The sequence below is a fragment of the Saccopteryx leptura genome, chromosome 6, assembly GCF_036850995.1.
Source record: "Saccopteryx leptura isolate mSacLep1 chromosome 6, mSacLep1_pri_phased_curated, whole genome shotgun sequence".
NCBI classification, from domain to species: Eukaryota; Metazoa; Chordata; class Mammalia; order Chiroptera; family Emballonuridae; genus Saccopteryx; species Saccopteryx leptura.
The window spans coordinates 33645769-33659324 of record NC_089508.1 but is presented as its reverse complement, the minus strand read 5'-3'; the positions used below and the strand labels follow the sequence as shown (position 1 = coordinate 33659324).

Here is a 13556-nt window from a genome sequence, read left to right as displayed (position 1 = left end):
GTAAATATTTTTGGCTTTGTGGGCACGTGGTCTCTGCTGCAGCTACTCAGCAATGCCACTGCAGTGTGAGAACAGCCCTTGACTGTGTGTAAATGAATGGGCATGGCTGGGTTTCAATACACTTTACTTCCAAAAATGCCCCCCCACTGCCCCTGCGCAATCAGGTGGAAGGCCCCAGTTTGCAAATCCCTAAACTAGATAACCTTAAGGTCCTTCCAGCTCAGAAATCCTGAGTCTGACATTGTCATGTTCCCGTCTCATTTGCACAGACACCCTTGTTTGGAGCTCGCGTCTGTCATCCTACATTTATGAGGCAGTTTTTCCCCAGAAGTAGTTACTGCTGTTGTGTAAAGGTCTCCAGACTGCCCTGTGTTCCCATGCATTTTCCATCAGGGAACTTGTACTCACTGTGGACCGGGTTGATTACCTGTGCCTGGGGCACTGTGTGAGCACTTGTCACTTCATCTTCGCGGTGCTTCAGGAGGGAAGTGTGTCATCCTCATTCTCGGGATGGCAGGCGGGCCCGAGGGTGAGCAGATAGACCTAGGCTAGGATCAAAGCCCCACGGATTGCATTTCTTCTGTCCTAGGCTGCTGTGCTTTAGCTAAACCTCGCTTCCCAATCACCTTACAGAGTCTTTTGATTATTTTGAGGGAATTGCTGGACTCACGTGCTAACTTAGCTTTATTTTCTGTTTCTTTTCTTTTTTCTTTTTTCTTTTTTTTGAGATACAGAGAGAGTCGGAGAGAGAGAGAGAGATAGATAAGGACAGACAGACAGGAACTGGAACAGAGAGAGTTGAGAAGCATCAATCATTAGTTTTTTGTTGTGACACCTTAGTTGTTCATTGATTGCCTTCTCATATGTGCCTTGACTGTGGGCCTTCAGCAGACCGAGTAACCCTTCGCTCGAGCCAGCGACCTTGGGTCCAAGTTGGTGAGCTTTTGCTCAAAGCAGATGAGCCCGCGCTCAAGCCGGCGACCTCAGGGTCTTGAACCTGGGTCCTCCTCATCCCATTCCGACGCTTTATCCACTGCGCCACTGCCTGGTCAGACTATTTTCTGTTTCTTAACTGTAAAGATAGTGCACACATATAGTAAAGAATACAAAAACCCAGAAGACCTATAAAGTGACAATTTTTCTTTCATCCCCAGTCCTTTGTTTCTGCTCCTCACTGTTATCCACGGTTCACTGTAAACAGTTCCTGCTTTGCAGGTCAAAGCGCAACATTCCGTGTTCACGTTGTTGATTAAGCCACGCCCTTATTTGTGGACATTCAGGCGACTTCCAGTGTTGAGGCTTTTTTGGGGTTTTTTTGTTTGTTTGTTTTTGCTTTTTTTTTTTTTTTTTTTTGTATTTTTCTGAAGCTGGAAACAGGGAGAGACAGTCAGACAGACTCCCGCATGCGCCCGACCGGGATCTACCCGGCACGCCCACCAGGGGGCGACATTCTGCCCACCAGGAGGCGATGCTCTGCCCCTCTGGGCATAGCTCTGCCGCGACCAGAGCCACTCCAGCGCCTGGGGCAGAGGCCAAGGAGCCATCCCCAGCGCCCGGGCCATCTTTGCTCCAATGGAGCCTTGGCTGCGGGAGGGGAAGAGAGAGACAGAGAGGAGGGAGAGGGGGGAGGGGTGGAGAAGCAGATGGGCGCTTCTCCTGTGTGCCCTGGCCGGAATCGAACCCGGGACTCCTGCACGCCAGGCCGACGCTCTACCACTGAGCCAACCGGCCAGGGCCGAGGCTTTTTTGTTTTTGTCACTTGATCAAATGGTAACTAACGGTTTCTAAGCTGTGGATTTATTAGTTCCATAATATGTACACTTAAAATGTTGACGGGTGTTATCAGATTGTTCCCCCAAAAAAGGCTTTGCCAATTTTGTCAGAGGGGTTGTTTTCCAACAGTCTTGACGATTTGGGATAATACCAAACTTTTAAATTGTGTTGGTCTGATAGAGGAAAACGATGTCTTATTTTTTTTTATCAAATTTCTTAAAATGATGATTGAGGGTGAACGGCGTTCTGAGGGTTGCTCTCCCTTCACGTCTCCTGTTTGTCTCCTGTTTGGATCCTTGCTCTGGTTCACGGCCTCTGGGCAGGGGAGGCTGTGGGCACGTTTTCTGGATTGTGGATGCCAGACTGGCCCTCCGTGTCTGTGTCATTTGTGTTGCGCCCCATCCTCCAACTGGTCTTTTGATTTTGTTTAAAAGGGATTCTTTATTTTTGTAGACAGTAATTTATAGTGATGATCCAGATTTGGTAGCCTTTTCCTTCATAACTTTCTGGGATTTCTCTGATGCTCAGGAAGGCCTTTCCCACTTCAAAAAATATTTAAAATATTCACGCATGAATTTATTTTTTTTCTATTAGGCCCCACCCCTTCCGGGCAGTCCCCTGATATGTCTTGTCAGGGCTCCCCACCCCCAGTTACTCGGGCACCAGTGACTGTTGTCATTCACTTCCTCTCGTAGAAGCAGATGAGAGCCAAGGAAGCCAAGAGCGTTCAGGAAAAAGCGGCAAAGATCAAGGAATGGGTGACACTGAAGTTAGCAGAGGTGAGTCCCACCCTCTTCCCGGGGAGCCTGCCCCCTGCTACTTGAGGGGCCTTGGCTGACTTTCATTTTGTCAAACGTTTGTCCTCCCTTCAGCGTGCACACTGAGACCCTCCGCCTCACGCCCCGCCCCGCCCCGGCTGCAGCGGGGTCTCCCAGGAGCGCCTGGTAGCTCTGTGGGGTGTTGAAGGATGAGCCTCACTCCTGACAGGTGGCGTCAGTTTCCTGCTGGGGAGCACGCGTGGCCCTCGCCATCCACGCACACTGAGACCCTCCGCCCCTCACGTCCCCCAGCCCCGCCCCGGCCGCAGCGGGGTCTCCCAGGAGCGCCTGGCAGCTCTGTGCGGTGTTGAAGGGTGGGCCTCACTCCTGACAGGTCGCATCAGTTTCCTGCTGGGGAGCACGCGTGGCCCTCAACATCCACTCTCTCTGTCTTCTCCATTCTTTTTAACTTCTAAAAATGTACATAAAATGTACCATTGTCACTGGTTTTTTTTAAGTGTGCAGTTTAGTGGCACTTTCTTCTGTCTTTCACAGCCGTCAGCACGGTCTGTCTCCCAGACCTTTCGCCATCACACACTCTCGGTGCCCAGTGAACATGAACTCCATTCTCTCTTCCCCCAGCCCTCGACAGCCGCTGCTCTGCTTCCCACAGACTTCATCACTTCCTAGTTCATCGCTTCCTACAGCTTTGTTTAGAAAACTCAGGGCTAGAAGCTGCAGTGCTACTAACAAAAAACAAAACAAAAAACAAACAATCCCCCCCCCCAAATCCTCTTTCAAAACACAAGGAAAAAGATGAAAATTCAAAAATACAAAAATAAATAAATATATATATATATATATATATATGAATGAAAACTCATTTCCCCTCTGTTGTGATACATGGGCTCATCCCTGTGGGGTATTAGTTATTTTGCCTCCCGTTCCTCTCTGTGGATATACAGCTCAGTCACCTGCTAGACTACAAGTTCTTAGGCACAGCCCTGACTTCTTGCTAAAAGGTGTGTTGGATTTCATTTAAAAGAAAATGCAGCAACCATGAAGATGGGTCTCACAGACATTACATTGTTCAGAAGAAGCCAGACACAAAAGTACATACTGTACAATTCTATTTATAAAAAGTTCAAAAATGAGCACAAAACAAACCAATATGTGTAAGGATTCAGACGTAGATGATAAAAACCCAGAAAGCAAGGAAGTGAGTCTCCTGTCTCTGAACGTAGCAGAGTGGTTGCCTCTGGGGAGGGAGGGGCTCGTGATGAGCAAGGGGCAAGCCCAGGGTTGTTGGGAGTCCTGGCAAGTTTCTGAACCTGGATGGTAGTCACGTGAGCGTTCGTTTCAGCATCATTGGTTAAGCTGTTCATTGACGTGGTATGCAGTTTTTGGTGCATGTGTCTTTCACAGTTTTAGAAAGCTTAGAAATGAAACTAGGGGAAAAAAAAGTGCAGGGGTTGCCAAATGGAATTCTATCCCAACCAGAACTAGTTAGCACAGAGAGAGGGAGGAGGTCACAGGGTAGCGCTGTTCTTTCTTGAAGATTTGATCTTTAAAAAGGATTTTAAAGTTCTTTGGAATTATATGTATAAACCTGTAAGCTGAGTATTCTAAATCTCCCATTTTCCTTCTGCCTAGCTGGAGATGGAGAATCAGCACCTGAGAAGCTGTAATCAGCACCTGGCAGAGCAGGTGGGAGCCCTTCAAGATGCTCTAGAAGGTAAGCAGGGCAGGGTGTGTGTGTGTATGAGTGTGTGTGTGTGTGTGTGTGTTGGGGTGTGGTGCTAAATTAAGGGAGTTCTCAATATGTCTGTTTTTGCCCCAACCATAGCTCTTCAGATGACTCCATCAGAGAAGCTGCTGGTGGTCCCTCAGGGGGACCCAGAGCAGGATTCCATCTCTTCGGGGCCAGGAGCCCAGCCGATGGGGCCGGACAGCGGTCCTCAGGCCCAGGATGCTCTGAAGGCAGCTCTGCCTGCACCTTCTCCTGGGTCTCTGCAGACCAAGGACTCTGCCCCTAACACGAGAAGCCCCACGGAGGAGTCCGGCTCCATCGTGGTCCATCCCGGGGAACTGTCAGAAGCCAAGACCCTTCTACCTCGCCTGGGAAGAGAGGGCTCTCCTGGCCAGCTGTGCACGAGGGCTCGCACTCCCAGACGTGGTCTGACATCCTGGGATGAGATCCTGGTCACTGCTCAGGGAGGGTCGCTTCCTGGGACAAAGACCTCGGCCAGGGAAGGTGGCGCTGGCTGCAGCCTGACCCTACCGAAGGTGCGGGCTCCCAGCACCCCCCGTGACACCGTCCAGCTGGCCAAGCGGCACCACAGCCAGCCCCAGGTGGGCCCTGGGCACTTCGGCCACCTGGTGAGCATTGAGACTGGGACCGTCTCAGCCCTCCACGCCTCAGGCCTTCCCGAGGTGGCGGCCCTAGTTGGACTCCAGGAGGAACCGGAGAAGATGGAGATGGAGGAGCAAGCCCCAGGCAGGAGGAAGGAGGAAGGGGAGAGCCCGAAGGCCTTCGGAGCTGAGCTGGAGGAAGTGGATTTGGGGAGCAAACCGCCCACACCCCCGTTGCACCGGTTTCCATCCTGGGTAAGAGGCCACCTGGGGGCTGGGCAGAGGCCACTATTCATGGAGCCCAGCTGCACCCTGATCATGAGAGAGGGCAGCCGTCCTCCTGCTGCCTCCGGGAGGCCTGCCCAGATTGTCCAGCCAGCGAGAGGCAGAGCCAGGATCTGGTGTGAGTGGGCAGAGGCCAGCTGCCCTGTCCTGAGCAAGCATTTGTCGTGTACCCCTCACCAAGCTGGTGCTGTGTGTACATTTTCTTGTTTAGTCTCCGTGACTCTTGGAAGTGGTGCAGTGTGGTGGCTAAGAGCACAGGTCCCAGAATCAAACCAGTAGGGTTGAATTGCTAAGTCTGGGACCCGTGGCAAGTTCCTGAAGCTCTGTGCCTCGGTTTCTTTATATGTAAAAGGTGGGGACAATAGTGCCTCCTTTACAGGATTAACGTGTAGTACTACCTGCAGCAGTGGGTCATAAAGAGTGGCACGTACCTGTCGGCTGTCATTATTTCTGAGCCTTAGCTTCCTTACTTGCACCATTGGATAAAATGACACGCTGTCTGGTGGAATTGCTTCAGAATCAACGGTCTTGGTGGGCACACTGATTAAATATGACCAGCCAGGCGCTAGCTAATCTTTGTAGAGCTGGGTGACGAGTATGTGAGGTTGGACTTCGTTTTGTTCTTTGCACTTTTATGGCTGACGTTTTCCATAATAAAAAGTTAAAATGAAAACAGGTAGAAAACAGGTGTGGGGTGGGTGAGCATTAGTAAGGTTTCACGTGCCAGTGGTGTGGATAAGATAACAGATGTCGAAAGCTGAGCACAGAGTCTGCCACAAGGGCAGGACTCCTTGCCTTTGCAAGGAGTTAAGGTGCCTTTTTTTCCCCCTAGATTTTATTTATTGACTTTAGAGAGGAGAAAGAGAGAAAGTTGGGGGCAGAGGAGCAGGAGGCATCAACTCGTAGTTGCTTCTCTCAAGGTAGTTGCCTCGACCTCAGCACCCCAGGTCGACACCCATCCACTGCAGCACCACAGGCCGTTTTTTCTTTACAGGTTAGGAAACTCCTCTCCCCATAGACCAGTGGTAGTCAACCTGGTCCCTACCGCCCACTAGGGGGCGTTCCAGCTTTCATGGTGGGTGGTAGCGGAGCAACCAAAGTATAAATAAAAAGATAGATTTAACTATAGTAAGGTGTTTTATAAAGATTTATTCTGCCAAACTTAGCGAAAATCCGACATAAAGTACTTGATAAGTAATTATTATTATATGCTTTAACTTGCTGTAACTCTACTTTATAAATTTTATAAAGTAAAGTTACTTCCCTACTTTATAAATCACCATTACTGTGGAACCGGTGGGCGGTTAGAAAATTTGCCCAAGGTTATGTAGTAGTTAGTGAGGGGGCAGGATTTTTTTTTTTTTTTTTTTTTTAATTTTTATTTTTCTGAAACTGGAAACAGGGAGAGACAGTCAGACAGACTCCCGCATGCGCCTGACCGGGATCCACCCGGCACGCCCATGGGGCGACGCTCTGCCCACCAGGGGGCGATGCTCTGCCCATCCTGGGCGTCGCCATGTTGCGACCAGAGCCACTCTAGCGCCTGGGGCAGAGGCCACAGAGCCATCCCCAGCGCCCGGGCCATCTTTGCTCCAATGGAGCCTTGGCTGCGGGAGGGGAAGAGAGAGACAGAGAGGAAAGCGTGGCGGAGGGGTGGAGAAGCAAATGGGCGCTTCTCCTGTGTGTCCTGGCCGGGAATCGAACCCGGGTTCTCCGCACGCTAGGCCGACGCTGGGGGGGCAGGATTTAAATATAGGTTTGGCTACTCCCAGAGTTCAGCTCTCGTTACTGTCCTGCCTCTCAGGGGACATTGCAGGGTAGCTGTCATGTGTGGCCTGACCTCTGGATGCTGCTGAGGTGTGAGCCTGAGTGTCAGGCCCCCGGAAGCTCAGGGAATGGGGTGGGGAGAGGGCCAGCCTTTCCAGCAGCACCTTCCAGGGTCTCCTTCTGAAATGCTGTCAGAGTCTGGGGAGCGGCCCCAGCCCAGGCTCTGGGTGACATCCTTAGCAGCGATTGCCGTAGGGAGACTTGAGTGACTCAAGACACAGCCACGCCTGGGTTAGAGAGCTAGGAGGTCCTCCAACCTAGCCAGCCTCCAGGCCAAGCATTGCTGACCTTTCCCTGAAGTCCCTGAGTCATGGGAGGGCCTCCAGAGAGGAAGGGGCAGGTGGGACCGAGGTGGAAAGGCTTTGAAAATGGGGGAAGGAGCAGGCCAGGATGGATGCCATTGGAAGCATCCCTCTTCTTGATCCTGGTGGTAAATACAAATGCTCAGAAATCCCGAAGCAGAGGTGGGCGGGGTGCGCGCAGCAGGCAGGGAGCCAGAGGGCTCAGCCCCAGCCAGCCCCACAGAACCCGGCCTTTGTTCTCAGGTGAAACCACCTGGGCAGTGACCATCTGGGGGGAAAATCAAGACTGAGAATTCCAAGAAGGACATCTGTCTCTCTGACCCCGGGAATTGGATGCTAATGCCCCTGCTGGTACATGCTGGCTGTCCTATCTCTTACCTCTTACCTGGCCATCTTACCGCCCTTATCTCAGGCTTACCTTTTTCTGGTCCTTGTGACTCACTAGTCACCTCAGGCGGCCTTTTTTGACCCTTTATCATGAATGTGGAAAAGAGATATGCAAAAGCATAGGCAGAGCCTGTGGCTGGCTTGGGAGCCATCAAACCCAAAGCCTCCCCAGCCTGTGGATCTCCTGCAGACCCAGGGATATCCGGGGGTGCGCAGGAGCCGAGGGTGGGCACCTGTGGTTCTCCTGCAGACCCAGGGATATCCGGGGGTGCGCAGGAGCCGAGGGTGGGCACCTGTGGTTCTCCTGCAGACCCAGGGATATCCGGGGGTGCGCAGGAGCCGAGGGTGGGCACCTGTGGTTCTCCTGTGGGCCTCCTGCAGACCCAGGGATATCCGGGGGTGCACAGGAGCCGAGGGTGGGCACCTGTGGTTCTCCTGTGGGCCTCCTGCAGACCCAGGGATATCCAAGGGTGTGGAGGAACTGAGGGTAGGCATTCTTGTATAGTGGGGTTCTTGGGCCTGGTGAGCTACACAGGTTTTGTAGGTTGGACTGAAGCCTAATCATGATGTAATGTTATTACTGTAGAAAAACGTGTCCCAGCTTCTAAATAACTGGTTTATAAAAGGTCATGCCCTCACCATGGGGCTCTGACTTCCTTATTGTCAACACCCCACTTCTAGAGGGGAGAGCCTGAGACCCAAGAGCTGTACAATGGGTCAGATTCACAGACACAGACACCGGTAGCTGACACCTCTCCTCTGGAACTTCCTTGCCTCCAGGGAAGGCTGGGGGTTAGCTAGGCTGAATATCTAGCTGCTGGGCACCGATTCTAGTCCAGGTGTTAGTTGTTTACATTAATAGTCTCATTCAGTTCTCACAACAGCCCAGAAGGTATAATTACCCCCATTTTAGAGCCCAGGACATTGAGGCTCAGTTATGAAGTGACTTGCCCAAGATCCCCCCCCTCCAGGAAGCAGCCCAGCCTGGATGTGGACTTAGGTCTGGCTGCCTCCAAAGCCGTGCTTTCCCCCACACCCAGGGGGGCTGGAGCGGGCACAGCCATGGGCTCTAACCCTCCTGCGCTTCTCATTCCAGGAGAGCCGTATCTATGCTGTGGCCACGTCAGGCATGCGTCTCTCTGACGTGACTCCCAGAAGTAATGTCACCTGCTGTGGTGAGTCCCACGTGGGGTGTCTGTAGTGGGCAGGGTGGGTATGCAGGGGGAAGAGGATCCTGAGCAACACCAGGGCTGGGGTCCCCTGGCACCTCATTCCCTGTCCCTAGCAGGTGAGGTTCAGGTGAAATCACATCCAGGGCTACCTTGGAGAGAAGAGGAAGCTATGCAGGTTCAGCCCACCACCTAGTGGGTGGGAGTGGCCTTGAACAGGCTTGTAGCCAATCACAGAGCTGGAAGGGACTTTAGAGGCTGGGTCCCAGCCCAGCCTCCCACCTGCCCTGGCTTCCCTTCTGCAGGACAAGGGCCGTGGGGGGGGCAAGCCACCAGTACGGGATTTAGATGAGCCTCCTGAGGGAGGCCTGCCCTCCCCACTGTCTCCTGAGTCCTGGGCCAGCCACAGAGTCCCCACAGTGATGTGCGAGCAGGCCGTGCGTGGTGCATGACCAGTCATTCACCTTGGCCAGAGTGGAACTGAAGAAGGCCTTGGCCCCCACCCTGAGATCTGTCACCTGGTGTGTCCCCAGAGTGCTGTCTCAGGAAACACTGTGGCTTTCCTCCTCCTCACTCTGCCCTGGTCTCTGCCGCCCCACACCCCTCACGGGGCTGGTGCACTGGAGTTAATGTCACCCTCTCCCCGTCCCCTCCAGGTTCACGGCCTCCCACATTTTCGTCCCCTGGGCCTTTCTCTGGCCTTGTCTACAGACACTGCACAGCGCCTGTCTACACAGCCCTGAAGGGGGTAAGAAGCTGCCGTCCCGAGGGGGTGTCCCTGTCCGGCGAGGCCTCTTGTCCAGTCAGTGGCTGGAGTGGGGCCCCCAGGTCAGGCTTCCGCACACGCAGGACTCTGGTCGGGGAGTTCAGTCCAACACGGGTTATTTTATTTTTTAATTTATTTTATTTTATTTTATTTTGTATTTTTCTGAAGCTGGAAACGGGGAGAGACAGTCAGACAGACTCCCGCATGCGCCCGACCAGGATCCACCCGGCACGCCCACCAGGGGCAACGCTCTGCCCACCAGGGGGTGATGCTCTGCCACGACCAGAGCCACTCTAGCGCCTGGGGCAGAGGCCAAGGAGCCATCCCCTAGCGCCTGGGCCATCTTTGCTCCAATGGAGCCTTGGCTGCGGGAGGGGAAGAGAGAGACAGAGAGGAAGGAGGGGGGGTGGAGAAGTAAATGGGCACTTCTCCTATTTGCCCTGGCCAGGAATCGAACCCGGGTCCCCTGCACGCCAGGCCGATGCTCTACCGCTGAGCCAACCGGCCAGGGCGCCCAACACGGGTTATTTTATTTTTATTGTTCATTAGACTTTTATTAGAAAGATTCTACACTTACAAAAATTTGAATCAATATGATTGTGGGCAAAGTAAAAAGTCAAAGGTTAATCCTGGGCCTGCCCCACCTGTTCCCGCCAGCTTGTCGGGTGTGTCCCTGAGGTCAGCGCGGCTCCTTCAGAATCATCGATGTTCAAACATATACTCCCCGTGTGTACTCCCGTAACATCCCTGCACTTTTTAAAACAAAAATTAAACATAAGTGCAACATATTTTCATATACATTTTAAACTCCTTTCTTTATTAGTTTTTGAAATTATAAGTTGTACTTTGTGAAACTTTTTGTGGAAGAGTAAAAAGCCAAAAGTGGAGTTTCCTCTCCCGTGGCTCTCCCCTCATCCCAGCGCAGAGGCAGCGTCACCAGCTGGCGGGTGTGGCTCAGCAAGGCCCCCGCTGCGCCCACGACACGCTGACAGGCCTTCTCTCTGTTGCTGCCGCTGTCTCTGGCTCACACGCACACAGGCGTGCACGCAGAGGAGCTCACACTGCACATGTCATCCTACCCCTTGCCTGTCCGCCCAGCCGTGCGCCCGTCTCTCTGCCTAGCCCCCCCTTTTAGGGCTGGCCAGTACCCTTTGGTCAGATGCCCCGTAACTACCTTCCCTGTCCTCCACTGATGGTCGGTTTGGGTCCTGTGTCTGTGTTTCTCCAGAATAAATGGTGTGGTGAACATTGTGCAAGTACATCTCTGTGCGCCTATATATACATTTTTCTGTAGGACAGAGTTCTAGAGGTGGACTTTATGGGCAAATGATAAGCATGTTTTAAAATTTTGACAGGTCATGCCAAATTATCATCTAAAAAAGGTATCACACTGCACAGTACCCTGTTCTCCACAGTTTCACCAACAGTCTTTTAAAATGTCTAGCAACTGAAAGCGATCATTCGTTTCCTTATCCCCACACATTCTGTAAAGCTTCTGCCTCACCCTTGGGCCGTGGTGTGGCTCTCTGGCCCCCTAGTGGCAGGAAGCGGGGGTCCCAGCGGTCAGGGGTTCAGCTGTGCGCCCATCCGGGCAGGCTGCGTTGGCCACGCCCTGACCAGCGGGCGCTGGAGCGCAGTGCAGGAGGGAGAGGGCCTGTTTTTGCCGTGGGCGCTGCAGTGGGAAGGGCCTGTCTTGCAGAGAGCCATGCAGATCAGCACTGTGCCCTTTGTGGACGAGTCCTCTGGATCCGACGACGACTGCAGCTCTCAGGCCAGTTTCCGAACTTCAGCCCCCTGCTCTGAGTCCAGGAAGACCAGTGGACTGGGCAGCCCGCGGGCCATCAAGAGAGGTACGCAGAAGGGAAGCAGGTGGGGCGTGGTGCGACAAGGGGCCTGTCACCTCCTCCTATGGGCCTGTCACCTCCTCCCATGGGCAGTCGTATGTGGGGTCCCTGCTTGACCTCTGCCCATGACCCTCAGCTCCAGACCCCAGGGTTCCGGGTGGGTGAGGAGCTGAGACACAGGCTCTGAACCCTCCTGCCCGGCCAGGTGTCTCCATGTCCTCTCTGAGCTCCGAGGGCGACTACGCCATCCCCCCAGATGCCTGCTCCCCGGACAGCGACTACTCAGAGCCTGAGCACAAGCTGCAGCGCACCTCGTCCTACTCCACTGACGGGCTGAGCCTGGGCGCGGTGAGCGGCGTGTGGCCCCCGGAGGGGCCGAGGCACGCAGGGTGGAAGCTGCCTCAGTCAGGGGCAGGGGCAGTGACGGGGGTCCCTAGGAGGGGAGAAGGGAGGGAGGGGGCCAGGGCCTGCCACTGATGTGAGGCTGTAGGGAGTGGCTGGGAGTTGCAGTTATGGAGTCGGGCACACAGACCCCCTGAGGAAGGACAGGGAGCCTGCTGAGCTCCTCATACCGGGAATGGGCAGTGAGAAAGCCCACTGGACCCGCCACACCCCAGGGGTTTACACACAGCACCTGGTCTTAGCTCCACGCTGGCCCTGGAATTCTGGGAGCTAACATTTCTTGAGTCCTTAGAGTATGCCGGCCACCATGCTCCATGCTTTCCACGTCCTGTCTCATTTGTCCTCAGTCCTCTCAGGTTTCTAACCCCGTTCTGTGGATGAGAAGCCTGAGGCTCAGAGATATGCTGTTACACTACACGCTGCAGCCAGATCTCCTCCCCCAGGCCTTGCCCCGCACCGCCATGCTGCCCCGTCTTAATCTCCCCGCTCCCAGAGCCCTCCACCCGGCCTGGCCGAAGCGCCCATGGTTCCCCAGACCTCTCTCTTCCCTGCTGCCTGGACGGCCTTCCCCCTCCTGGCTCAGCTGTGAGGGAAAGGCTCGCCTCCAGCACCAGTGCAGCCCTTCCCTGGAGCCCTCCTGGGCCGCCCCTCCCTGTGCAGCCCCTGGTCTGCCATCCGTTCGTGGTCAGGTGTGTGCCCAGCCAGCAGGACCTCCCACCGCAGAGCCAGCCATGCTCTGTGTAGTCCTCTCTGAACCCTAAGCAGGACACAGTGCTTTGAACACACACACAACAGGCACTCAATTTTTTTTTCTAGTGATGACAAAGCAGTGACTCACCTGGGCCGCTTGGGCCTGTGTGACAACCAGAAACCTCAGTGATCCGCCCTCTCTGTTGACCTTCTCCTCTGCACCCTTCCGACCCTGCAGGAGTCGCTGGAGAAGTCAGGCTACCTGCTGAAAATGGGGAGCCGGGTGAAGACGTGGAAGAGGCGCTGGTTTGTGCTGAGACAGGGACAGATTCTGTACTACAAGTCGCCGGTGAGACCCTCCTCCCCCAGGACGGTTCGTCTGAAGGACCCCACCCCAGCTTCAGGACTGTATGCCGGGGGCTGGGAGAGAGGCAGCATGGCCCGTGGTCAGAGGGAGAAGGTTTGGCAGGTGGCGAGAGGCTCTGAGTCTCACAGACTGTGCGGCTGGCTGGTCACTGGTTGTCACAGTGATACCAGGCACTGAACAAGCAAAGGCAGTTCTAGACAAGTTGGCTTGGAGATTCCTTCTTCCTTCAGAAGCCAAGTTCTTCTTTGCCTGATTCTGTAAAAGAACTGTTCTAACAGGCAAGCCCATTGCCTCCTCCCCATCCTTCCTACACTGTTCCGGATTAGGGAACCTTGGATGTTGGAACTTACTTTTACATGCCCTTCCTGATCAATAACCAATGTTAATGTTTTAGCCTGACCTGTGGTGGTGCAGTGGATAAAGCATAGACCTGGAACACTGAGGTTGCCAGTTCGAAACCCTGAGCTTGCCTGGTCAAGGCGCATATGGGAGTTGATGCTTCCTGCTCCTTTCCCCCTTTCTCTCTCTCTAAAAATGGATAAATAAAATCTAAACAAAAATGTTTTTATAAGGGCAAAATGGCCTTGTCTCTGGTGCAAATACAGTTGATTGGTAGTGGCTATCTTGAACACCT

The 13556-nt window shown here is 53.7% G+C and overlaps 2 protein-coding genes across 8 annotated transcripts in view; one reads left to right on the top strand and one right to left on the bottom strand.

Moving 5' to 3' along the window:
* PLEKHH1 (pleckstrin homology, MyTH4 and FERM domain containing H1) overlaps positions 1-13556 on the top strand; it is a 58890-nt gene that overhangs the window by 26648 nt on the left and 18686 nt on the right. Inside the window, exons 5-12 of the mRNA XM_066343969.1 lie at positions 2469-2552; positions 4185-4266; positions 4378-5138; positions 8781-8859; positions 9510-9601; positions 11319-11469; positions 11669-11811; positions 12794-12904. Of these exons, the coding sequence (XP_066200066.1) occupies positions 2469-2552; positions 4185-4266; positions 4378-5138; positions 8781-8859; positions 9510-9601; positions 11319-11469; positions 11669-11811; positions 12794-12904 (1503 nt within the window). The remainder of the gene's footprint in view (positions 1-2468; positions 2553-4184; positions 4267-4377; positions 5139-8780; positions 8860-9509; positions 9602-11318; positions 11470-11668; positions 11812-12793; positions 12905-13556) is intronic.
* PIGH (phosphatidylinositol glycan anchor biosynthesis class H) overlaps positions 11824-13556 on the bottom strand; it is a 33316-nt gene continuing 31583 nt past the window's right edge. For 3 of the 7 annotated variants that reach the window (XM_066343973.1, XM_066343979.1, XM_066343977.1), the window contains 2 exons: positions 12704-12820; positions 11824-12236 (listed from right to left, as the gene is read on the bottom strand). Coding sequence is in view for 2 of the 7 variants with exons in the window: in XM_066343979.1 (XP_066200076.1) it covers positions 12809-12820 (12 nt within the window). In the remaining 5 variants the exon portion in view is untranslated. Of the gene's footprint in view, positions 12237-12467; positions 12623-12703; positions 12821-13556 lie in introns of all 7 variants that reach the window. The other 4 variants (XM_066343975.1, XM_066343981.1, XM_066343976.1 and 1 more) reach the window with 3 other exon arrangements.